The 21,637-nt window shown below is 34.3% G+C and overlaps 2 protein-coding genes across 5 annotated transcripts; one reads left to right on the top strand and one right to left on the bottom strand.

The window, feature by feature from the left end:
- Nucleotides 1-566: 566 nt before the first annotated feature.
- Nucleotides 567-19,503, bottom strand: LOC123306635. The gene is made up of 8 exons (XM_044888728.1): nt 19,354-19,503; nt 18,936-19,293; nt 15,562-15,657; nt 14,050-14,295; nt 6,602-6,970; nt 3,991-4,191; nt 3,627-3,856; nt 567-2,420 (listed from the first exon to the last, which is right to left on the bottom strand). The coding sequence occupies exons 2-8, from the start codon at nt 19,269-19,271 to the stop codon at nt 2,288-2,290; spliced, it is 1,611 nt and encodes a 536-aa protein (XP_044744663.1). The 5' UTR covers nt 19,272-19,293; nt 19,354-19,503; the 3' UTR covers nt 567-2,287.
- Nucleotide 19,504: 1 nt separating this feature from the next.
- Nucleotides 19,505-20,626, top strand: LOC123306636 (N-alpha-acetyltransferase 80). 4 transcript variants are annotated; one of them, XM_044888732.1, is made up of 2 exons: nt 19,505-19,615; nt 20,041-20,626. In XM_044888732.1, exon 2 carries the CDS (start codon nt 20,048-20,050, stop codon nt 20,567-20,569), a length of 522 nt encoding a protein of 173 aa, XP_044744667.1. In that variant the 5' UTR covers nt 19,505-19,615; nt 20,041-20,047; the 3' UTR covers nt 20,570-20,626. The 4 variants fall into 4 exon arrangements, with proteins under 4 accessions (XP_044744667.1, XP_044744668.1, XP_044744665.1 ...); XM_044888733.1 differs by having other exon boundaries at nt 19,527-19,654; XM_044888730.1 differs by having other exon boundaries at nt 19,537-19,674.
- Nucleotides 20,627-21,637: the final 1,011 nt, after the last annotated feature.

Raw genomic sequence — 21,637 nt, 5'->3', positions numbered from 1 at the left:
AGTTAATATAGATCGATCATATATTCGGTCACTTTCCTCTAAGATATGAAAATGAAGAATCAAATTGATTGAGTAAGGGAGGGTTTGGACTTACATTCTTTCAAATCTCCTGCACGCACTTATTTGAGAAAATATGGGTTTATTATTTATGAGGAAATATTGAAACCTATTCACTCTTCGATGAAATATCTCTCACCCTTCATCATCTGAAAAAGACTAGCATCTTCTGCAGTACCATCATCTATAATCGTCAGATCAACTTTTTTGTAACTTATAAGTTAGTATCACCTCCTTTTACTGTTTCTAGGATCTGCAAGTATTTTAACCTACCAGAAATTTTTGAAGCTTACCTTGTTCTTGTAATTAATAGAAACACGAAGCAAAAAGTCAAGATAATTCATAAATGAGTTGACGAACTGCTGTGTTCCCGTCTTAACAAATGTTGAGAAATTTTTGCTTTCAACCAAATTTCTCTTGTTTTCCTTCACTTGAGATGACACCTATGAAAACATTCTTCCACTGTCCAAACCCTCCCGTGTTCCCTTATGAGGAAATTAAGTAATCTATTCTAAGAAAAAAATATATTCACATAAAATAAATAACAAAAAAAAACTATATTCTACAATACCTACTAGAAATAAATCTTTATAATCTAATTAAAATTAAAGCTTTAAATTGAAAAGAATGCATGAACATTAATAAATTCCGAATTATATCAATCAGGAGCTCCATTTCATACGCTCATAATCATTTTAATTGGCAAGTACATTTATAGATTTCCTTTTAAACAATTTTTAAATTTTAAGACAATAGATAGGAACTGGGCTGCTCATTGTTTTTGTTGGAATTTATATCCACTGAAATAAAATTAACGATATTTCTCCAAATGTCGATAGTTTGTTGAAATTTGAAATACAAAAGGTAAATAAGATCACAATTGTGTGGTTATAACACCGCAAAGAAGCGCCAGCAATGATGTCCTTCTTTTCAAATAAGGAGACAGTTCAAATAGAGCTTTTCCATTAAGAAATTATTTTGAATTGCACAGATTTGAGATACGTTAAAATAAAATCAAACATCTTCTCAAATATCCCAAAAATAATATATATAAATCATCCTATGAAATTATATTCCACAACCTTTCATTTGGGCTCTTTATATAAATGAGCAGTGGTATCTGCATACTTTATATTCTAATATGCCTACGTTGTTGAGCATTTATTAGAATTTTTTGATAATTGGAAGATAACAATCAGAAAATTTTCAAATCTTACAAACCTGATTGAGAAGTAGCACTCGAATAAAAATGAAGAACTCAATTCTTATTTTTCGAAAACTTACATAAATATTTTAGCACCGGCTGAATTTTTTGCATTAATTTGAATCCGACAAAAACTCCAAAGCTTTGTCACAATTTAAATTGACAAGAAATGTACATCGCTAACAATACATCTTCTCAATATTGAAAATTCAAATACAATTAAATCATTTATTGAATATTTTGAAGTACCATAATCATCATAAACAGATGATTTATTTAATATATATTAAATTGTTTTTTCTAATAACTCTCCAATTACCTAAAACTAGCGTATGTGTAAGATTTAGAATGATAATATGAGCGTTTTCCTAAGACAATGAATATAGTGTTTTTATATAGAGTGAACTGGGAAAACAATATTAAACAAATTATTTTATTGTGATGGTGTAATACTGACTTTCATGATCATAAAAAGGAAGTTTAATACGTAGAGCGCAGAATGACTTATTTTTCTCTATTTCAATTTCTCATTAGGCCATTTTAGAATTCAAAAATATTTACTCATCTCTTCTCGCTTTATACCGTCGTATTAATAATTGGAAAGTGATGCACTTGAAATGATAAATTAATGTAATGGAATTTTCCAGGTGCATTTTAATACATGTAATTTTTTTTCATTCTTACTACACAAGTTCTTCCATGCTCATTATAGAAGGCAGTGTAAGATTAGTTTCAAAAAATATCATCAGTTCAATTCATTAAATATATGAACAAATTTCCAAAATCCAACAACGAAAAAGAGAAAGGAGTGGATTGAAGGGTTAAGAAAGATGATTGTATGTACTTCGGTTTGTACTTGATAAATGTCTTGGACGTTGGATATTTTGGAAGTGCAAGCAAACACATACTCTGTAAAATCTAACTTAACGATCCTTACATAATGTGGTACTTAGTTCATATAAAAGTTAAAACTCAATTATATCACAAGTCGACTGTGTTCCAACTGAAGAAATTGGCTTCCAGAGATTAAAGAGCCGTTTGAATGTGATTATTTCCATCTGCATTCACATTTTCACTAATTGTACTGACGTGATTATGAATACTGATAGAAGCCACTTTAGCACGTTGATAAGCACTCAGTGTGTTTTGTCCCAGTGATCTAGAAATATAACTTTTCAGTATGAAATCGAAGAACTACAATAAACCGCTTGTCAAAAGTTAATTATATGGAATTTTTTTTGCAATAATGCCTATACGAATGCGGACGAAGCCAATAAGGCTGAGGGTATGAACGAGGCTGGACGTAATCACAGAGATGTTGCGAATTTCTTTCAAGTTATTGAAGTAACGATATCGAAATACTGGAAACGTGAACGAAGACCGAGAAGTGGAAGCCCAAGCTCTACGACTCACACACAAGATCGGTTTCTGACTGAACCTTCATGTAGTCTTGTCGAACCATGCAACAGCAGCTACTGGTGTTTTGGTTTCGATTGAAACAGTTCGTCGAAGGCTTCGGACGGTAATCTACATTCTCGACGACTTTTGATAAGGATTCCACTAGCTCAAAATCACATGCGACTTCGAGATATCGGGATAAATCGAGATATGAACGGTTTTCGGATAGTGTTTGTCTTATATGAATTTTCCTGGTCCGCTATAAATCCTTTTTCCCCTTCCAGATTTTTGTGTTGTTTTCGAACATTTCGAAATATATAGTTATAACTTCTTGCACATTGAATTGAAATTTGAGAAAACCGTTGGAAAGATCATCGCTTTTTTTTTTGGGAAACTTATCCAGGATCAAAGCTTTTCAAAAGTGTCACCAACTTTATTTAAGGGAGAGCGCGTAGCGTAGCACGGACATGGCACATACATGACAAAAGCGATTCAAAATTTTGAGATATCGCACATCTGAGTGAAGTTTCGGTTATTATTTTTCATCGCCTTTGTCATGTATGTGCCATATCAGTGCTACTCTACTTTGGTAGGCGCTCTCCCTTAGCGATGCAAATAAGGGATAAAAATAACGTTTGAAGTTGTCAAAATGTACAATTTTCAGGTTAATCGTGGGTTTAACTTGAAAAGTGCATCTTATATTGTGTGATAATTTTTAAAGATTTCCAATTCGCAAAACCTTTTACTGTGGATCACAAGTTCCTCTTACTAGATCAGGAGTTCTCATACTTTTTCAGTTCACGGTGCCCTACAAGTTTCGTAGTTTGTATTGGCGTTCTAGCGGAATGAAATAGCGTACAATGATGCTAGAAAATGGTGTAACGAGGGCCTCACAGCGTCCTTTTTACCCTCTACCTCGCACACTTTGGGAACCCCTGAATTAGATGAAAACCATGTATGAACCTACCTTATGCATATATAGACCACCAAGAGGGCGAAACTGGCACTCATCATCCTGATGTAAGAATTATCGTACAATTGAATTGTGATCCATGCACCTGCAACTACCAGACACAAACAAGTGACAATAACAGCGGTGCATCCCCAATGCTGAGGGGTGAACCCCCTTTCCCAGTCCAACTTCGAGGTACTTGCTACCTCGTACGGGTAGTTACAAACTTTGCAACGGAGTGATTCCTGAAACGATTATTTTATTTTATTACCTTGCGGGTTGAATTTTCTTATCATTTCCACTGATCAAGACCATTTCGAGGTTTTGAAATGAACACTGAGATAAGTCAAATTTCATAGATTGAAAAACTGGTAGTTACCTGATTGCAAGCAGAACTTTCCACAAGCCATCTTCTGAGACAATCATGGTGAACACTTGAAACGTCTCCTGTACAAGCACAGGGTTGAATAAGGGGATCTGGTTTGTCATTGTCATAACAAATCCAGCACTCTCGTTTGTTGATGAACTTTCCATCGATTTCAGATGTTTCTTTGCCTTGGGTGAAATTGTCATCTTTCGACTGAAAAGATTAAGTATATCAAGACCCATTTGTGTCTGATCAATTTTTTCAATCATGTGAAGAAATCTCCAAAATGACTTACAGATTGTGAATTTTAAGGGGGCTGCACTTCGATCTTAAGATCTATTATTTATTATTCTATTGTGTCAAATTCCATAGTTGTAAAGAACTCCAGTATCTGGGAGGTTACTTCCTCACTCCTACAAGTTACCTGATGTCAATTTTCTAGAAACAATTTGAATTTCCCCAATTCTAATCGTTGACATCCGCGCCATGGTTAGTCGAAAAGGTAACCATTTATTACCTGTGGTTTTTTAATACCAATCAGAGCTTTTTCGCTTTTACAAGGAAAGTCCGATGAAGTTTAATTTTAAATCTTGAACTCAAGGGGTGACTTTGATAACCCATGTAAAATGTGAGGAATTATCAAAGAATCTAGAACCGAATACTTCATTCTTGAAAAAATAAATTGAGAAGGAGATAGTATATGCCGTACTGTGGCATAAACCACTTGATAAAATGCAAAAATGTTCTACTTATTAATGTCACACCATTCTGAGTATGACTTTGAGAATAGTGTTTTCATTTTTTATGACCAAGTATATAAATAATTGAAAATTATTGAATATACCGAACGTCTTAGAACACTGAGTAAAATACGTCACCCAGAGAACCCACTACACAACCCACCTAACGCCTTACTTTATGAAAAAATGAAGATCGAACCCATTCTCGACAGATTTCAGGCCTTAGGAATGAAATTTGTAAAAAATCCCAACAACCTTAGAATACTCCATCCAGTTGTTCTACAGAGTCCCCAACAGGAACACAACAGAAAATATCCAATCAAAACTCTGATAGAGACAATTAAAGATTTCAAATGACAGCCATCGTCGGCTGTAGTTTATATGTATATAATATGTGAATTTTTTTTTTTTACTAAACAGTGTATAATTGTATTAAGGTTCAGAATGAATTGTAATATACAATGAAATGTACATAATACTGGCAGTAAGACGCAAGTCGTTAGCCATTTGCTATAGCAATAAATTTTCTCTCTCTCTCTCTTTCTCTTCATTAGGTATACTTGGAATTCGATTTTTTGACATCGAGAGTAAAATATTCTCGATGTAATTAATGAAAAAAGGACGGTAGTTTCCTCTTAGGTTAATTTCCGTGCATCTTTCGATTGCAAATACTTCTGCCAGAAAGGAGCCTAGAGATTGTGACCTTTTGCTATCAGGTCCGAATACTCCAGCGCCAGTCCCGTCGTGGTTTTATAAGTTTTGAAGGTGGGTTCCCATTTTCAATCTCATTTTCAACTTAGCATCGTTCGTAGTGAATGTTTCCTCGATACTGTTTTTTTTTACCATCTAGTCACTGCGAAGAATCCCTGATGGGATGTATTTGGTTTGATTCCGAATTCTTTCATTACCAATACATTTCCTGGATAATCTTAGAATAGTCTCATGGGCCAACCTATCACCACAAGATGAATAGATGTGTGTGTGTGTGTGTGGTGTGTGTGAGAGAGAGAGAGAGAGAGAGAGAGAGAGAGAGAGAGGTAGCTACGTGGCTACATAGAAGGAAAAATAATACTACCCCTTGGGGTGTCTCGGCAGTAGCTCTTGCCAGAGAATACTCAGCATCAAATCATAGAAGGGGTGAAAACTATCGATATAGCAATTAGATAGCGTTTTTTGTCCCAATATACGGGAGTTGGGAGTTGAAATTTGGTATGTAGTTTGAAGCGTGTTGAGTACAAAGATACGTAAATATTTGCAATCGGAAGTTTATTTGGCATTTCAACACTACGAGATCTCTTAGGAAGCACCTAATTAGAATGAGTTCAGATTCTGTGGGGAGGTGAGAAACGAGAGAAAGTAACCTCCTTGAAGCCATCCCAGACACTGGGGTTTATTAGAACTTTAGTGCGAGCTGTATACCACGAATCGGCTAGAACAGCTTTGTCACCTTTAACGGGGCCGCAATGCAACGCAATTCCCCTTGAAATCCAAAATCATGTATAAAGATTTTTTTGATCGTATTCTAGTAATTTATACAAAAAGTGAGTTAAATGAATGTTTATTCATGAGGAGAAAGTTTTATCTACAAGCCCGAAGGGCGAGTAGGTTTATTTCTTCGAAAAAAAAAAACATTTATAACTCACGTGTTGTATATAAAATTTTATTCCATTTTGATAAGGATCCAAATGATAACACATTTCAGAGAATTATCTAATTTAAGAAATGACATGAAAGGTATCGCTTCGATTGATTGTTGCTAGGGCATTATTCAATTCGTAGCAACATTCTCTCATGCTCATGTTATTTTATTTCACTTGTGAATTAAAAAAAAAAGTTATTTCACTGAAAGGATAACATCAAATGACGAGATGGTAGTTGCTTACCTGATCGTCGACTTTCACAAGTAACTTCTGCGGATTCAGAATCCATAGCTCGCCTGGATGCATGCAGTTCCACAACACAGCCGGAAACCAAACTGCCACGCCTATTTCTACAGTGCGAAACACGACATCGTGCCAGTTCCTGGAGTTGATCGGCACCTTCGTCTTCCAGAATTCGGACAGCGTCTCGGAGAACAGAAAGCCGACTATGATGATCAGCATGAACGCTTGACTCAAGAGACCGATGCGGGATTGGTTGAGTTGCGATGCGTTAACCGGTGGTCGTAGGTGTGACTCGTGATATGCCCGTAGTGGTTCGTTCTCGTGTCTTCCCGCCAAGTGGAGAGGCTCGCTGATGAAACCTCCGCGTACCTAGAAAGAGAAAAGACCAATTGCTGAATCTCTCCGATTTTCAAGATGAAAAGGATAACCGATGATGGCAGTTTTCCTTAAACCAAATCTAGTTGAAAATCATTCGTTGGAACCGTTTTTCATTAGTTATCCACCACGTGAAAGATTTGACTCAAATATCAGTTGGAAAATAAACTTACAAATAGTATCGAATTTTTGTGAAATTTACACCGATCAAGAAAATATAGAATTCTATATGTCTTCTTGAAAGCAATGACATTTTCTGTCATTGTTTGCCTTTCTTGTCAACTGTGCTCACCACCATCAGGCATCAAGAACATATAGAAGGGGGACGCAATAGGAGATCGGAAGTGCTCGGGGTAACTCGGGTATTGCCACACGCTACGTCACTCTACTAAGCATAGTCCAACGATCTGTCACCATCAGCTGTTTCAAAGCCGCTGCATGACAAACAAACCGTTGTTCACTATTATTTTTCCGTACTTTTTTCTTTTTTTCGTACCGTACCGTAGAATTATGGAAGCAGGAAACCTCGCTATTATGTATTTCAAATTTCATAGGATTCTTGCCATCTTGATACTGCTTCTTTTACGGATATGTTTAAATACCGTGAAATAATAGTATATTATTTAACGTGCGGTAATGTAGGTCATAACTCACGCAGATGAAGTTTGCAGCGCGAGCCGTAGGCGAGTGCTGTAATTCATCAAGTGAGTTATGACCATTACCGCAAGTTGAATACTATACTTTATCTACGACTTTAATAATAAATACTGAGATACAAGTACAGAGAAAGAACTCTATTGACAAATCTCAATACTTACCTATAACATATAAAAATTTTAGTTCAAATTTTCGGGCAATAAATTGTATGGCAACATTAGCAGCTTGTCTTATTTTTGGAGGTGCACATAATACTCCATCTTCATTATTTGAATTAATTCTTTCCAGCAAAATATTCACAATAATTAGGTATCAACTTAAATTCGAAACGTCAAAATTATTCAAGTGACATTCCTCCCCTCAATAACAATAATGGACTGTTCCCTTTCGGCCAATCGGCTTGTAGAAGAAGCAGAGAGCCACCCTGATATTCGGTTCGTAAATAATTCCAAGAATCTTTTCCGATATATTATAGTGAGTTATAGTAGTGAGTTATTATAACTCACGTTGTTAGTTTACAAATACTATTAATTGCTCAAAAGCAGTTGAATAATGAATATATAGTTTAATAGGAGTAGATAAAGTTATTATTATTTCATCATCCTCAATATTACCCATAAAAAGCATTTAAATGTGCTCTCCAAGTTGATGAGAGAGAAAAACGGATACAAGCAATCAAAGCAGAATTGATAGAGAATAAATTTAAATAAATTGACTGGACTAAAACGTTTGTTTCTTTCATTTCAAGTTAAATCTGTGTTTTTTTGTCCTGCAGCAGCCATTTTTTTGAGCAGATCATGTGTTTTGTTGTAAAATGCCGAGCAATACATCTAGATAATTTACTTCTCACTCACTAGCAGGTCTAACTCGTGAATGCCATTTGGGCACACTCAATGACTCATTCATTAGATAAACAACGTTTTGTCACAAATGTTGAAGTTATTTTTACTTATCTTCTTTGTTACCTTACCCATTGTATATTCTGCACCCCTACTAACGAACATAGTTCTGATTATAAGAAATATAAAAAAATGTGTTTAAAAACAACAAAATACATATATGTAATCTAAATAAAATGGAAATAAAGACTATAGCAATGTTCGTTTTTCCGTGAGACGTTGGCTAAGTACAATCAGAACTCAATTTATGTGTTTCAGCGTCTTAATTTTAAGTTATTGGTTGAAAAACTATGGATGTTATGGCGTTTTTTCCAGAGACTATCTGTGTTTCTTCCGATAACCACAAAATTAAAAATCAAAGATGGTGGGAGATTCATTTTCCGTGAGCTTTCCAACGATCCCATACATGGTAGATGTTTCAATTTAAAAAACGGAAATTGGATGATAAGCTAAGAAGTTGAAAGAAAACACTCAGTTCGCTTTCCAGAAAATGAGGAAAATCGAAAATCAATTGATGGAAATCAAAGTTTTTATTTTGAGTTATTATCGGTTGAAAAAATATTATTTATATTCCAGACGTACGCCAAACCCTGTATATTTTGCAAAATATTTTCAAAGAGAATTAATTTCAGAAAAAATATCACTTAGTTATACTGAAAAAATATAATTGAGAATACTTGAATCTACATGAAAATTTTTGCCTCCTCTGTTCAAAGGACCACGAGCCTCCACTGCTGCCCAGAGGCAATTCCTCTTCAAATACAGCAGTGAAATGAAAATGTACTTCAACAACAGTTTTGTTTAATACTCATAGATAATGACCTATACATGAACCTATTATTCTACAAGCAAGAAATGTGACACTCACAAAGGAAGAAACATATCTGACTATTAAACTAAAAATTGAATTGCATGGTTTTCATTAGAATGTGACACTACGCGTGTCGCATCTTCAGGTGGGTGAAGGTAATACCTCCAAATACCCAATGGTAAAAATCAGGAAAGAGATAGATAAAGATTTCTATCAAGTATAGGCTATATACATCTCTTCAATATCTGGCAGTTGCTGCCTCGTCATCAATTAGTCATCAAATTGGCAGCTTACCAACCCTATATTTTCATATAAATGACAGCCGATGAACAAAATATAGTAACTATGATGTTTCATCACACCCATCTAGCACAAACTATTGAAAAATTAAGTATGTCAAGATCTTGAAAATTTCATTTAGTCCAAACCCACCACATTCATACAGGAAGGAGTCGATAAGCTGCCAGGAAGATGGGCGATAATATTGGTTAATTCAAAATCGGCAACCCTATATAATGTGACTCAACCCGAATATCGAATATCATTGAATGTTTATCAATTTGAAGTTCGTGCAGACAGGGGGAAAATTCGTATCACATATCTTTATCGTACAGCCACAGCTGACCCGAATATTATCAATGTGTTATTAGAAATGATGTCGAAAATTAATTCAGTCATGGTATCAAAAATGAGATCAAATTTTGATTAATATTGTATGCGTCTTTAGTCGTATGAGGGACAACTATTATGAATGGAAGGAGAACGAAACATATATGATGCTGCGTAATCTTAAACGCGAGACTCCATTGAAATTTGGCGAGTCCTGCGTTCGAGGATTAGTATGAGTTAAAATATCAGCTTTCTATTTTTCCATTCAAGAATGATTGACATCCCTGTAGGACTTGAAAGTTCAGACGCAGCTTAATATCTGGTCACAAAAGATCTTCCATGATTTCTGTTTCAATCACAGAACTGGAATATATAAATATAACCGAGAAAAGTATTTGAAAGAAATATTCAAATTCAGAGCATTTTAATCAGCATTTAAAATTGATACAAATTTGTTCACAATTTGTTTAAAAGGACATGGAACACCAGGACAAAATTCAAATTATCTTCATATAATAGGCCATAGATCACTGTTTATTCACAATATGTACCAACCTGAATTCCTCAACACAAAATCTTAACTGATGGCGAATCCAAAAATCTAGGCGCCCTGAATTCCGAAACTACTTTGTCAGTTCTGCAAAGTCAAAACAAGTTTTGTTTCTTATGTTTTTTCTTATCTCATATTGTCCAACAAAGTATTATAATTATTATTTGGAGAAGTTATATTGGGATTATTGTCTGGGTTTCTGAATAGAAATATTGTTTCCGAAAAAATATTGGAAAAGGCATTTATACCAGTGTTTTCAACTGGCAGGAGTTAGGTTAAACGATATTTCTTTGCGAGAGTTTTCTGCTAAATCCAATTGACGATTTAGAAATACAATTCCATAATTTTCATACTTTCAAATGAATGCTTTTTTTCATCTGTAGAACTTGTTCCATGAGCTTAATCATATTTATGTCTCTTGATATTTCAGTACGAGGAATACCTATATCATAAAATATTTTATATATATAAAATATATATTTTAAATATAAACTTTAAAACTTCCACAATCGCTTGACCTTAAATTTTATTAACGCTTGCCAGTTGAAAGCACTGTTATAAATACCTTTTCCAATATTATTTCGGAATCAATACTTCTATTCAGAAACCCAGACAATAGTCATAATATAACTTCTCCAAATAATGATTATAAAACATTGTTGGAGAACGTGACATAAGAGAAAACATAAGAAACAACACTTGTTTCTTGTTTTGACTTTGCAGTACTGACAAAGTAGTTTCGTAATTCAGGGCGTCTAGATTTTTGGATTCGCCAATTACCAACTTAAATTCGATTTTCCATAGCCACCTGACATGTCAAGCATTCTTAAATGGACTATAGTTGATTTGACATTTTATAGAACACTGATTTCCTAAATAACAGACAGGCAAAAACAGGCAAAACTAATTATTGATATTAATTGTGACATTTGTATTTGCGTTAATAGTAATATTTGCATTCACACAATGTTCAAGATTGATCACAGACACTGAATTAGAACATGAACTGATGTTTTTTGAATTACTCAAATATGAGGTTGTAGATATGTTTTCGTTATTTTTACATATGGGACTCTGTATAGAAATCGAGATTTTCTTAGCAGTTTCCATCTCATTTTCAAGCGACTCGTCAATATAGCTTTCTGCTTCCGCCGTAGATTTCCAACAATCGTACCTCTGCAAAGCCATTGTATCCCCGAATGCATCCAATGTATTCGAGGAAGATCTACGGAAACTGATACCAGAGAATTTTTCCGGATCGGGTAATTTTAAATACTCGGCTATTTGTTTGCCCATTCTGGTAAACTTGTTTATACCGATCCTTTGCTTTGTACATTTCCCATTTTGGAAGTTCAAGAAAAAAACGTCAGAGATAACATCAGGCGGACGCAGGCTGATATATTTTTTGCAAATTTCATAAAAATTTCCCGTGATGGTAAATTTACGGGAAATTTTTGTTTTCGTCTTCGGCACTTCCACTGAAAAAGCTGAACCAAGATCATTCAAATGACTGAGTTTCATTGTATACATTTCGTTGGCACGGCAACCACCCACTACACCCATTATCAGTGCCACCTGAAACAAATATTTATTTTCATTTGTATACAGTGCGAATCTCTGACTTGGAATAAATTCAGTAAATCGGAGACTTTTCCGATTGTAAATATGCTGAATAGGTCGATAAGTTATTTAAATTGCGCTCTTTGATTCAAGAAAATGTAAGTGTCCCAATTTGGTCATCCATAATTTTTCGGAATAGCAAATTAGACTTGCCACACAGTATAACATTTTTCTCACATTAAAACTAGGGCACATTAATACACTAATCGACCTGTCCGAACATATTTACAAAAAAAAAATACTTTGATTTGATTTACTGAACTTATTCCAAGAAACTCGCACTGTATAGTATCTCACCTTTGTTGCAAGATATTTTTCATCCAAAGCATTGGTGAGGAATTCATTTATATTTTCTTCGGAAAAAGTACTTGCTTTCTTTGGCCGAAAACCTTCAGATTTTCCTTTCAAAAATGCTCTTAATTTGCTGTAATTTTCCATGTTGACACCATGATTCAAACTGATTGTACTTCTCAGCATTGAAAAGGTTGTCCACAACGTTGAAGGTTTATATTTTGAGGATAACTCTTTGAAGTATACTAGTAAAACAGATTCTGAGAAGGACTCTGTTTTTCTTGCCATTTTCCACTGTACGAAGGAATCATACACACATAAATAAGTTTTTTTAGATGCTTCAGGTAACGAATTCAAGGGTGAAATTTTTTCTGGTTCTTGAATTTCTGGAGGTGTACAAGACATCTCATCTGTATCGATTTCAACACTCATAAACTTTACAACACCACTTGACGACATTTCACAATTTTATAGCAATATCTCTATGCTCACAAAACACTCCTAGTCGTACGAGTTCTCCGTTGCTTATAACCGCAACCTCTCTGTCCTTGGTTGGCACCAATAAGTTTGATAGAGAAGTGAATAACGACTCATGAATCCCAAGTAATTTATGAATGTTCGATAGACCATCAACGAATAATGGCTCATAAATCACGAGTGTTTTATGAATGTCGTAATGCTCAAGGGAACAGAGATTATCATCTCGTTATGCAAGTGTCGTGAACAAAATGATTTATAAACGAACGATGCATAAAGTAATCATAATCTCTCCTTTTCCTTGAACATTATGACATTCATAAATCATTTGTGATTAATGAGCCATTATTCACTGATTGTCTATCAGACATTCATTAATCAGTCGCTGAGCTAGAAGCGGCTAGGACCCAGGGACAGACTGGGTCTGGAAATTGTGAGGAGTTATTTGTACTATTTAAAGACAAAGGCGCCGATTAAAAAAAAAGACAAACATTTTACGACAGTCGGCACAAAAAAACACACAGGGTGTCACAATGAAAAGGAAATAGAGATCTTTTCTAGTAGGGAAATCAAGATTTTTGAAATTCGCTCGGACCCGTCAATTTTTCGACCTTGACTTCGAAGATATATTTTTAAGTGCAAATTCTTGTTCTCAATAAAAAAGAAGTGACTTTTGTTTGAAACTTCCGATGAAAAAAAGTTACTACTTTTCATGTAGAGTGAGAATCTGCACTAAAAAATACTTACCTTTCCATATGAAAAATCAAGTTGACCTTGAAATGACCCTTAAGTCAAGGTCAAGGTTAAAGAAATGTTCATTTTCTGTCCCCCTTGATAGCTAGCAATTTTTATTCGAATTTTGAGACAGTATATATACCCTCTATACCGAAAATGCTATGAATTTCACCAGTTCCTCATTAAAATCTTCACATTTCAAAATAAGCTAACATTCATTGAGACAAAATATTTCCTGTCATTAACTTCCTCGATGTTTCGTCTATGCAAAATTCCTACAATCATTTGGCTTAAATGAGGCCATATACATATAGGTCGGGTCGGGTCTCTTTTAACCCAAACACTAATACGCAAGAGATATTTCCAAGAATGAATGTTGGGTATTAATGAACTCAAGTAAAATATGTATATTGTTTCAACTCACCTTGAAATAAACTTCAACACCATATATGAGGAAGAAAATAACTACGATGAACAATAAAACGGCGTAGCATCCGTTAAAGAGATGGCTGTAAAAATCAGGATCATTCTCAGGGGGTGGGAAGAGCTGCGTTGTTACTATCTCTGCAAGTAGTAGACCGTAGCTGATGATGTTGAAAGTGACGAAACCAAGGAATGATTTCGAAATGAACTGTGGCTTTTCCCAACGGATGTTCTTAAGGTGGAAAATCTAGAAGAAAATAGTTAAATAATTTTTGATGAAGACTTCCGGATACTATACAGGGTGAGTCAAAAATGCTCGATACGTCAGAAATTTTGGGTTAGGAGAATAATTTAAACTTCGACTCTACTTAGCGCATAAGCTAAAATTATTTTGGAATTTATAGGGTGATCCGAATGTGGTTAATCACGGTACCACCCTACTTTTTCAAATGAGAATACCCAATTTTTGTATCATATTCTGAATCTATATAAAATTCTGCTTTCGCTACCCCAACTGTTAAAATTTACCTGTGTGCCTTTTTGACATAGGCCACTTTTTTCGACAAATTCCGTAGTTATGTTATTAATAACTAGAGATCATATCTTGAAAACCGTCCGAGATAAATTTATGATTATTTTTTATTGAATTACCGAGGAGTTTTCAAGTCTTCTGTAGTTTTTGGGATCAGTCTACAGTTGGTCTTATAGACACTGCAATGTTTCGAAAATTACCTTGAAAATTTCAATAACTCCATTCTTCAAAATGGCATGCCCTGAACTTTTTTTGTCTGTTAGATATCCTTCTTAGTGGTGTTCATTTTTATGAAGTCATTTTTTTAGGCCTAACATGAATGTTAAAAAATATTCATCTTAGGCTTAAAATGTTTCTATAAAAATTGTGACTATCCACTAGGGCATCCTTTTGACTACATTTAAGAAAGGCATCTTCTGAGGAATCTGTTTCTTAGATTTAAAAAGCGCATAAAAATTAGAAACTATCAGAGATGGTGTTTTTTCCGTAAACCTTGAAAGAGTTATTTAAAAGATAAGTGGTAAATAGTTTTGAACATGATGGAATCTGTATTTCTGAAAATATTATAATAGTAAAATAACTTTTTTCTGGAAACCAAGCAGCTATGAGCGCGTTCAGTACATGGATGGGCGACATCCCTGGTTATGAATCTGATGAATCGGTCAAAAGCTCTTTACTTTACGATATGTCAAAACCCACAGGATGTAGAATTAAAACGGAGTTCAAACGTGTGTTATGGTGCGGGCAGATTTTTCATATAAACATTCCATTAACTGCTTGGTTCTGTAAGTTTCACCTGCGATTTATCTCTCGAAACACTTTTTCAATAGAATGATAAATTAGCCTTACATGATCGCCGAAGAAAAAAGGACATCAAAGTTTTTTTGCTATTTTAAGAGGTGAAATAGACCATTGAAGCCAATGTGAAAACAAATTTTCGCTCAACCTTTCAGTGAGGATATAAACGTGTAAACTACTCACCTCTGCCCAAAAGCACACAATCAACGAAGCACTTGACATCAACAAAGGATAATAAGAGGAAAGTAGACTCGTTGACCAATTGTATTTGAAAGAATCCTGCAAAGAATTGAATAATGAACCAGAATGCTGTAAAATATCACATTACACTGTTTGTATTATTGAACTCATTTCATTGCTTACAGCAGATAAACAAGGACCAGAGTGAATAATGTCTTTCATAATTATTGCTCTTGTGATAAGATGGTGTTGTTCGATCATGTTAATTTCTGATTGAAGTTATCACCGAAGAATATTTATCCAGGTTATTAATTCGATGAAGGATGTTAATCCGAGAAAACTTTGTTGTGCAACTGCTTCAATTAAATCGAGACTATAATATGCTTCCTGTCACTTATGATCCTCGAATTCGAACAATCCTCTGCAGGACGGCACAAATAATTCAGTGTCTGCAGTCAATTCAAACCAAATTTTATGTTCCCAAGTTTTTGGTTCATTTGTACGTTAACTGAACCTAATCAAGAATTTCTGAAATTTTTGTCTGCCTGAGGTAATCTTCGGATTGGGCAGAAAGTGAAATCTTTAAGGTAGACTTTAAAGTGCATTTTATTTTTCATTTTCGGGCCATTCCGTCGAGTAAAAAAGGACCATATATAACAATCCATATGTTGCAGAGGAAAATTTCACTTTCAATGATTGATTCCCTGGTTGTTATATCTTCGAATGTGAAATGTAAAAATTATGAGCAACAGATTTGAACATTTTTGCAAATAAGTGTGAATAGGAAATACATATATTTTTTCCTATGAAAGACCCTGAATTTCATTCTATTTTTATATTGCATGAAGAAAATTTGTCCAAGTTTGTACAACGTTCCTTATGTCGTTACCGTTTGTAATATATTAAGAAAACATGTCTCGTAAATTGAAGGTAACTTGATGATGCTTAGTCTTATTGAATTCGATATTTAACTTTTTCATGTATTTTGTACTCCATGACAAACACTTTTTGTAGGGTAGTCTGGACAGTGATGGATGTGAAATTGAAGGCTTACCATGTGAATGTTCATTTATATTTTTAACTGTGACTTTTATTTGATAATTCATCAATTATTACCCTACGAAAATAGAAACTTTGCGATAGCACTTCAACAAACTTCAATAACTCATAAAGTGTGAGTCATGGACCTCAAAATACATAAAAATTTAAACATTCTAAATCAATGAGTGTCCATTCATCCCTATATTAAAAAAAAGGCACCAGTCTAATTTGCAGATGGTGTGCACATGCTTGCCATCTGCCCTTGAGATTGGCCCCTTTCTTAGGTATTAGTTCTCAGTTACTCTGCATAAACTCACTCACGCATTATATCGTGAAAAGATATAACCTTCACCCAACTGAAAAAGCTATTTTAATAGCGAAACACGGAGGTTAAAAAATTTATCCTTGTAAAAATCATATATGTAATTCAGTTTCTAATTTCAAAAATTGTTTTCTCAAGGAAGGATTCGGAATTGGTATTAGTCAGATTTAAACAGAAGTCTCTGACCCAGAAGAAAATTTATAACTTTTTTCATTCTCAAGAGAGTTATTTACTGTGGAAAACTGTAACTAGGAATCAATGAGCAGAAAATCAATTACATATATCTTCAGAATTCATGACTATATCATCATTGAGAATACAGATCAAGTTCAAATGAATGTGGTGGCTGCAATACAAGAAATTTTCAAGTTACAATAAGGCATTAAATTGGACCAACAGTTTCAAACCATGTATCTCAGAATGCTAAAGAGAATACGCAGCTTGAAATATTCTAACTGTTCTGACATTTTCAAGATGTTATACAGGGTTGTTTTCCGAAAACTTCTCTCCAAAGTATAAGAGGTATGGAAAAATTCTAAAATTGTTTCAATAGTATGGAAAGTATGGAGTAGGAAAAGTAATGGCACCTTAAGTGACTCACCCCTGTCCTTTACAGCCACCCCCAATCAAGATATTCTAATGCCAACCTCGCTAGACTGACCACCATCGTCGAATATGTATAATATTGCATATTTCGAGAAAAGAATATTGCTCAAAAATAATTTTGAAATTATTGTATAATATTATTTGATTGAAATAAAAGACAAATTCAAGCATATTAATCTTATTGAGTGTTACACAGTATAATTCTTTGATGATACCTGGGACTGTCGTAAGTGCGAGCCAAAAGCATTTTAAGGACCTGACCTGTGTATTAGATACTCGCTCAAATTTCGTTTTGTCTTCTATGGACTGGGAACGGGTACCCTGAAGTTGTTATTTAAATTTTACAACCAGAAAAAAAATCGGGGAGTAAATTCCACGAGTTTTCTTCGTAGAAATGTGTTTAACATCGAATTTGCTCTCTCAAACGCCGCATAGAGCTAAAATAATATTTCGCTATATCGAAAAAACACCTCCTTCATTTACGCTTGACTTTGACATGTTTTTTTCGGTTTTAACTCAAAAGGAAGGCACCAAGTCCTATTTAGCCTAATAAAGAGTCTAATAATTATAAGTGATTGCAATATCGGAATGGGTATCAATTTTGAAATTCCAGAACATGTGAATAGTGTGGAACCATTGAGAGTGGAGCAGCACACAATTGTGCAGAATTTATTAAATTTTTTTTTATTCTTATTCAGTTCATTTTACCACTGTGAGCAGTTTTGTCTTGCCCACTTATTGCAAATAGGTTGACATTGCCTGATCCTGATATTGTTCAATAAATAGGAATAGTATGTTAGCTAATAAAAAAAATTTGCTAATAGACCTTTTTTGCATGACACAAATAATTTGATTTATTTGGACTTGAAATCTAAAGTCCAAGAAGTTTGAATACTTGAGTGAAAGGTTCTTGGAGTATGAATTCCAAGAATTATATCAAGAGATAAATAACACAGTAAGTATCATTTTTTTGTCTGAAAATTTCTTCAGGTTTTTTATGACCACAGTAAATTATGGATGTTTCAGAAAAGCTATTATTATAGCATATCAATTATTTGAAGATTCAGAGTGATTGCCAGACATCCAAAGATATTTCACTCTATCTTGAAACATTTCAATTGTTCTCACTGATAGTTATTAACACAAATATTGTTTTATATATCTTGCTCCTTGTTGGGGAAATTATTATACTTTTGTCATAATGCATTATAGGATAAGATTTCATAGGATGTGCCAGATTTGTATATTTGGATATTGCCTTGATGCTTGAAATTATTATTTGTTAAGAACATAGGTACCTAGGTATGTATTCATATTGAATGAAGTGAAAGTTGTTATTCTCAACTTTACCATGATTCAAATTTATTTTGCAAGATGTTTTCTATAGAAACAAGAAAAATTAACTTACCGGTGACATGAAATAGGCCCCACGAATCAAACTTGCTAAGCATATAACCAGATATATGCATTTCTGTGTTGTAACTCTACATGCCTTCAACAAAGTTGGAGTTTTCAACCTGTGATACTCTGATAATATGCACATTATAAGTTGGATGGCACAGACAAGAGCCACCAAGAAGAAAACACCACCGATTCCAGCATGATATGGGATATTGGGGTCATCACATATATCTCCTGTGAATCTTATTTCACAGAGACAAGTTCCATTGTGACATTCTCCACGACCAGAACAATCTTGATTACAACCTCCTAGTCCCGACATGGATAACAAATTTTGGAGCATTCCTATCACTAAATCAACAAGCCTGGAAGGAAAATGAAAAAGGATTACCTTTTGCTTCAAGTGGAACAATCAAAATTCATACCATCTGCGACGATTGGAATAAAACTTTGAAACGTTCAACACATAACACAAAGCAAAACATAATCGAAATTATATTTTCCTATTGGAATCCCAATAATTGTTTCATTGTTCATTACTACGAATGTCATTAACTGACAGTACCTGACTGACAGTTCGTTACATAGATGATTCACAGAAATATTGAAAAACTGCAAAAATTTTATGAATGAATGCGTGGGAGTATGCGTAAAAATTTATAAATTTACTTGATGAGGCACTTTACTGTGCGTATCAATAAAACCTCCGAGAATAATAATTACAGTGTAACTGATTGTATTATTTCGTAAACTAGCAGGAACGAAGACTTCCTAATCCACTTAATACATTTTTCTGTTATTTTCAGTAACCTACTCGGATTTTAAACCTGCTTTCAATTCAAACATTTTTCTTATGATATATTATCCTTTATTATAGTAGGTTTAGTGTATGCTGCTAAAAATATTTTTCTGATATCTGAGCTATTTACAGTAGATAGCTCTGTTTGAGATTTGTTGTTGCCTTCTGAGAGTTAGTAACTATATTTCCAATTTCTTATGGAAGCGTTCAAGAAAAAATTAACTACTTTAAATTCTTGATTGTTCAATTCTTTGTCCCTTCAATGGAAGAAAAATTCAGATTTTATTAATAGAAATAAATGTATTTTTTTCAGAGAACTGATGTCACTCTCCATAGACCTCCTTCATCGAAGACCGGATCTCCTAAAAGAATGTTGCGATTTACTGAATGAGGAATGGAAACGTAGTGAGACAGCACGAATGAGAAGTTTTCAAAACTCTTGTGATTCCCTTCCAACTAATATAATACTTTTAGAGGATAATCATTTAATAGGGCACTTGAAACTATCTGTTATCCCTTCCATTCCAGAGTCTTGTTTTGTAGAAGGTGTAGTTATTCAAAAACACTTAAGAGGAAAAGGATATGGGACGAAAATAATGAATATGGCTGAAGAGTATTGCAAAAAATATTTGAATTTGAAAGAAATATACTTGTCAACCAAAGATCAAGAAAGGTTTTATAAAAAATTAGGTTATAAAGAATGCTCACCCATTTCTATTTATGGGGGTTATCCTTCAAATTTATTCAAAGATTTAAGTCCACCTTTGAATAACAACCTAAACACAATGAAAAACTGCCCTGTTCCGCCTGGTGGAAAAATTTATATGATGAAAACCCTATAAGTTGTCCTATATATGTATTCTTACATCTTGAATAAATTAAAAGTATATTGTATTTTGTTCTCATTTTTCATTGTTGTTCATGTTGAAGTAGTTTGAATATATTGATCAACGTAATGAATTAAGATTGCAACTTCTTGAATAGAAGTTTCTGGGAACCCTACTGGTATACAAACAGCTCCAAATTTGGATGTAACAGTGGGTTTGTATTGGTCGGACTATTGTTGCCCACAAGCTCTATGAGCTTGCCATCATATCCAGATCCATCTTTTTGAGGGATATGATGGGTGAATATTTCCTACTAGCATCAGTTTGGGTCAGTTTCTGGTTTGGGTCCACCAAACTCATAAAAGAGAATGTCTGCAGCAGGACAGTCGCAAGGATGCCTAGTCGTCTTGACTCGAGACTGTTTAGACGCAGCCCTCTTAAACACTTAAAAAAGTGTTAAGAGGGCTGTGGTTTAGAGAAGGTAAGTATGCCTAGTAGCAGTAGTAGTAGGCATTCGTCGACGATACCAACTTTATGTAGTTGTGCTTGCAGTCTGCACTTTCTCGTGAAGAAAGGCTATAAGGGAGCACAGATGGGTTTTAGATAATTGCATCCAAAATTTAATGGACGGTCCGGTGAAAGAAACTCGTCCATTAATATCTTCATTGTGTTTCCTTAACAATAGTTACTGGTTCCGGTCCAAGCATAGCCTTTAAGTCTTTTTCTGTCTAGTGGAATAGGACAATATCGGTTGTTTAAGTTACTAAATTACTCGCTAATTGACTAAAAACTATATCATTGAGGTTAATACTATTAGCCTAGTCTGAACAAGGCTTTACTGACCAAAGCATCAGAAGCCAGTGTGCGGACACCCAAATAAGTTACAGTTTATTGCTATTATGATCTCGTAATTTAGAGAGAGAGAGAGAGTTGATCTGCATTTTGGCCAAGTTGCATTTGGCAGCAGTAGAAAACTTGCCAGACTGTCACAAAAAATTCCTCTTTGCTTACACGTAGTTCGGTCAGATGTCTGTGAAAGTAGATCTATGCGCCAGCCACCACAAGGATTTGGCTGGGAAAAAC

Source organism: Coccinella septempunctata, chromosome 2 (assembly GCF_907165205.1).
Source record: "Coccinella septempunctata chromosome 2, icCocSept1.1, whole genome shotgun sequence".
Lineage (NCBI taxonomy): Eukaryota > Metazoa > Arthropoda > Insecta > Coleoptera > Coccinellidae > Coccinella > Coccinella septempunctata.
This window is presented reverse-complemented; position numbering and strand designations above follow the sequence as displayed.

Coding starts and splice junctions, on each gene's coding strand:
- LOC123306636 (XM_044888730.1), top strand. CDS start 19,601: ATGAGGCACTTTACTGTGCGTATCAATAAAACCTCCGAGAATAATAAT. Junction 19,675..20,040: donor GTAACTGATTGTATTATTTC/GTAAACTAGCAG, acceptor TATTTTTTTCAG/AGAACTGATGTCACTCTCCA.
- LOC123306635 (XM_044888728.1), bottom strand. CDS start 19,271: ATGCTCCAAAATTTGTTATCCATGTCGGGACTAGGAGGTTGTAATCAA. Junction 14,296..15,561: donor TTGTGTGCTTTTGGGCAGAG/GTGAGTAGTTTA, acceptor ATTTTCTTCTAG/ATTTTCCACCTTAAGAACAT. Junction 4,192..6,601: donor TTGTGAAAGTCGACGATCAG/GTAAGCAACTAC, acceptor TAATCTTTTCAG/TCGAAAGATGACAATTTCAC.